The following is a 4,492-nucleotide window of genomic DNA, read 5'->3' as shown; positions in this document are numbered from 1 at the left end:
TAATATACAGAATAAGAATTCCTCTGTTTCCAAAACTTTATTCAACATATGTATCACTTTGAAGTTGAAAATGAACTTAGTAGAAACAATAATCCATTTTTTCCTAAACCAAAACTTTTCTCTACGTCCATTAACTCTTACCAGTACAGTACACAATTAAAAAAAAAAAAAAACTTCGTTAGGTATATTTCAACAACACAGAGTACGTAGCATTTAATGAAGTCACCCAACTAAAATCTATGAAAGTTGGTGTCCATAGCGTTGAGAAAAATAAATTAACAAAAAAGCAATAAATTCAATAGAAGAAAACTCAATCGTTAGGGAAATGGAAGAGATAGTAGGAGAGTTGAGGGAATACTTCAAGACTGAAAAAACCAGAAGTGTGACATGGAGGAAAAACCAGCTCACATGTATCTTAGACCTTATTCATGAAAATGAAGATGCTATATTCAAAGCCCTTCACCTAGATCTTGGAAAGCACCCTGTTGAGGCTTACCGTGATGAGGTTTAATTAAATACCATAACTTTTTTCTCTTATTTTAATCATCTGAATCTTAATAATTACAACTTGATCTATTTTTCTGTTATTTTTTTTCAATTTTACTCTTTGAACATGTTGCTGGGTCCTTCACTGATTGATTGATTAGGTTGGAGCAGTAGAAAAATCAGCCAACAAATCTTTGAGCTGTGTTGAGAAATGGATGGCTCCTAAAAAGGTAGATTATCCCTTTCACTTTGAGCACTTTTCGCTTTCTGTTGATTACTTTGACAGTTGCATATAATCAGAATTGTATGACATCATTAAGGTATTGAAATCTTTATGCAAACCTGATCTGGAAGTAAATATAATGATGAACATGATATGATCTTCATATATTGTATTGAAATCTTTAGATAATGTATTCATTGAACATTATTCAGTGTTTTCTAGCTGTTTATTGGACAATTTTCCTGTTATGACCTATGTCTCAGCAATTAACATTTTTCTTTTATCATTGCAGAGTGATATTCCATTGCTTTTCTTTCCAGCAAAAGGAGAAGTCTTCTCAGAACCCTTTGGTGTGGTTCTCATATTTTCTTCTTGGAACTTCCCAATCAGTGAGTCTTAAAAATTCCAAACAAATCCATCTTTTCTATCTCTCTATATATGTATATAATAGTTCTTTCCTTTAGCTTCAGATCCCATACAATATATGTCAGCCATGCTAAATATGAACAGTTTTGTCCTTAAATATTTTAACAGGGGATACTTAGTTTCTGAAAAAAATGAAAAATACTTTTAGCTTTTTGAAAGTGTAAAAAAGTGAAAGAACTGTGGAATTTTATGAAATCATCTTATTCTTAAAGGAGTATTATTAACAAATTTGAAAATAAATTTCTTTTAGGCTTAATTTTAGGATTAAATATGTTAATTTTAATAGGAAATGGGAATTATTTCCTATTCTAAATTTTATACTTAAAATTTAAAAGAAAAAATTACAGTCTTCTTAATTCAACTGTATTAATTTTTCTAGATGTCAAGTGGTATTAATTTTTTTAGATGTTAAATGAGATTGTTATTTGATATTTTTCAACTCAAATGTAATTTTAAATATAGTTTAACATATAAAAAAATTAATTCAGTTAGATTAATAGGACTATATTTATTTATGGTTAAAGTTTTAAAATAAAACTGTATCTAAATTTGAAAGATAAATAAATTCTAATTTTACATAAAAAAGTATAAAATCTAGAACCATAATCTTAATTTTACATTAAAAAAATTAAAAGTTTGATAAACCAATTTGTTATTAAATGGTTTAGTTGGACTCCATTCTCCACATTTTATATTTAGAGATTAATTTTTTCTTCTGAAACTAAATTGTGGTCGAATTTCACATCTATAAATCAAATATAAATTTGTTTATATAAAACATGTATATTTGCTAGAGAATTCTTCAACTATGCATCTTCTAATTTCGTTCCAAATTCAAATACTAATGTGATATAACTGACAATAGTAATATTTTATAAGAATTAAAGTGACGAGAAGAAGTTAAATTCAAAGATTAAAATAATAACATAAACACTTTTTTTTTTTAATTTTCATTTCTTTTAGAACTAATGTGTGAACATTTTAAACTTTCAAGGTCTAAAAATGATGGTTTTCTTTTGATTTCAGAACCACAGATGATATTTTGTCTATTAAGAAAGTTTTTAACTCGTAAGAATTTTGTGTAACAGTATAAGAACAATGCTTCATATGATACTATGGTATTTTAAACTTAACAAATAACTGTTAATATATACATATATATTTATACAGTGCTGTCATTGGATCCATTAATTGGGGCAATATCTGCTGGAAATGTTGTACTGATAAAACCTTCAGATCAAGCTCCTGCTTGCTCTTCTTTCCTTGCCAATACCATTCCTCGGTATTTGGACTCTAATGCCATCAAGGTGATTGAGGGTGGATCAAATGTTTGTGAACAACTACTGCAGCAAAAATGGGACAAAATCTTCTTCACTGGTATTGTTTTCCATACAAAACCTGTATTTAGAAAATTTTCTCTCCAAAGTAAGCTTGCTGTAAAACCAGTCCTGAAATTGTCGACAATCCAACACCAAAATAACAATGTTATCCTACGAAGATAACTACAAACTGGTTTCTTCTCGGTGTATGAAATTGTCAGGAAGTCCAAGTGTGGGAAGCATGGTCATGTCTGCTGCTGCAAAGAATTTAACTCCTGTTACTCTAGAGTTGGGTGGAAAATGCCCTGCCATACTTGATTCCCTTCCTAATCCTTCAGAATTTAAGGTATGAGTTATCATGCTTGCCACATTCATTCAATTTCAATATCTGATTTGGTTTGCTTTCCTCTGCACAATATGGGCATCAAGTTGGCAGTCAAGAGAATTGTAGGAGGAAAGTGGGGACCTTGCAGTGGACAAGCTTGCATAGGAATAGACTATTTGCTTGTTGAGGATAACTTATCATATTCTCTGGTATTCATCACAATCACCAGCAGCTACTTTTTCTTTATTTTTGTTTTTCTTGTGATAGAAAGTTGCTGGTTTTCTTCTAGATAGAGCTATTAAAGAAGATAATCAGAAGATTTTATGGTGAAAACCCGGTGGAGTCAAAGGTAATTTCCAGAATAGTAAACAAGCATCACTTTCAGAGAATACGCAATCTTCTCAAAGAACCTCTTGTTGCTGCTTCCATCGTTCACGGTGGTTTTATCGATGAAGAAAACCTGTAAGTTGTACCTGCTTCTGGGAAATACAAGTGGAAGTGGTTGATTAGTTTTCTTTCAATTGAGCAGTTTCTTACAACTTTTTTAGGTTCATCGAGCCTACAATCTTGCTAGACCCTCCACTAGATTCTCAGATAATGACAGAAGAAATATTCGGTCCATTGCTTCCTATAATCACAGTGAGCATGGCAATCCCATTTCACGTTTTGAGTTCTCGAATATATTTTGTGGTTGTCTCATTCAACTCATATGGCATCTGTGCAGCTGAATAAAATTCAAGAAAGCATTGAATTTATCAATGCAAAACCGAAACCTCTTGCCATTTATGCCTTCACCAAAGATGAAACTTTCAAGAGAAAAATTATATCAGAAACATCCTCAGGAAGTGTCATATTTAATGACACCTTGGTTCAAGTACTGCTTTCATCTAACTTAATTTTCCTTTTTATCAAGAAAAGCATAACAATGCAAAGGAATCTGGTAATTAATACTTTGTTTATGCAGTTTTTATGTGATACGCTACCATTTGGAGGTGTTGGACAGAGTGGTTTTGGAAGGTACCATGGGAAATACTCTTTTGACAGTTTCAGCCATGAAAAGGCAGTAATGCATAGAAACCTGTTCCTTGAAATCGAGCCAAGGTACCCTCCTTGGAGTCAGTTCAAGCTAGAGTTTCTCAAACTCGCTTACAGGCTCAACTACTTTGGACTATTACTGCACATTTTGGCCTTCAAACTCGGTTTCAAAAAATACAACTAGATCTATAGAACCTCAGGTTCTTACTACCACAAGTTCCTCATGTAGTGAACATCAACTTGGCGTTGTAATAAGCGAACCTCTGTCTCTCTTATTTTCTTGCTTGTAATACAATGTTTCTACTTCCAACTCTCAAATTCTCTTAAATAAGTTTCTTTTTTTCAAAAGGAATAGTCATCTTCAACGTGATTATATCAAGAAATCTGTTTGGGACAAGACACATCATTGCTTTTGACGTGTTTATTTATGGTATGGAGAGGGTAACATAAAAATTGTGCCCTTTATGAGGAAGCTTTACTCAGCTCCACTACCTGTACCACACTTCGATTTGACTCAACGTATTCGAGTCTGTTCGTGGTTAATCTGCTTTCCTGCAAACTCTTGAAATTCAAATGTTGATTCATTTAAGTAAGAGAGAGAACATAAAAGCAGTTAAACTTTTAAACAAGAATCATCCTAGAATAATGACTTTTACCTGTGATTTCTAGGAAAAAGAA

At 31.9% G+C, this 4,492-nt stretch overlaps 1 protein-coding gene across 1 annotated transcript; it reads left to right on the top strand.

Annotated features, from left to right (window-relative positions):
* Window positions 1-274: 274 nt before the first annotated feature.
* Window positions 275-4,132, top strand: LOC106765921 (aldehyde dehydrogenase family 3 member F1; the record flags this gene model as incomplete). The annotated part of the gene is made up of 10 exons (XM_022782736.1): window positions 275-505; window positions 648-716; window positions 1,002-1,098; window positions 2,306-2,512; window positions 2,676-2,800; window positions 2,884-2,988; window positions 3,069-3,241; window positions 3,328-3,418; window positions 3,504-3,653; window positions 3,744-4,132. Coding segments are annotated over 10 exons (1,503 nt in total), but the record flags the coding sequence as incomplete, so codon positions are not given.
* Window positions 4,133-4,492: the final 360 nt, after the last annotated feature.

This window comes from Vigna radiata, chromosome 7 (genome assembly GCF_000741045.1).
Source record: "Vigna radiata var. radiata cultivar VC1973A chromosome 7, Vradiata_ver6, whole genome shotgun sequence".
NCBI classification, from domain to species: Eukaryota; Viridiplantae; Streptophyta; class Magnoliopsida; order Fabales; family Fabaceae; genus Vigna; species Vigna radiata.
Note: the sequence above shows the minus strand (reverse complement) of the source record. Positions and strands in the feature narration are given on the sequence as shown.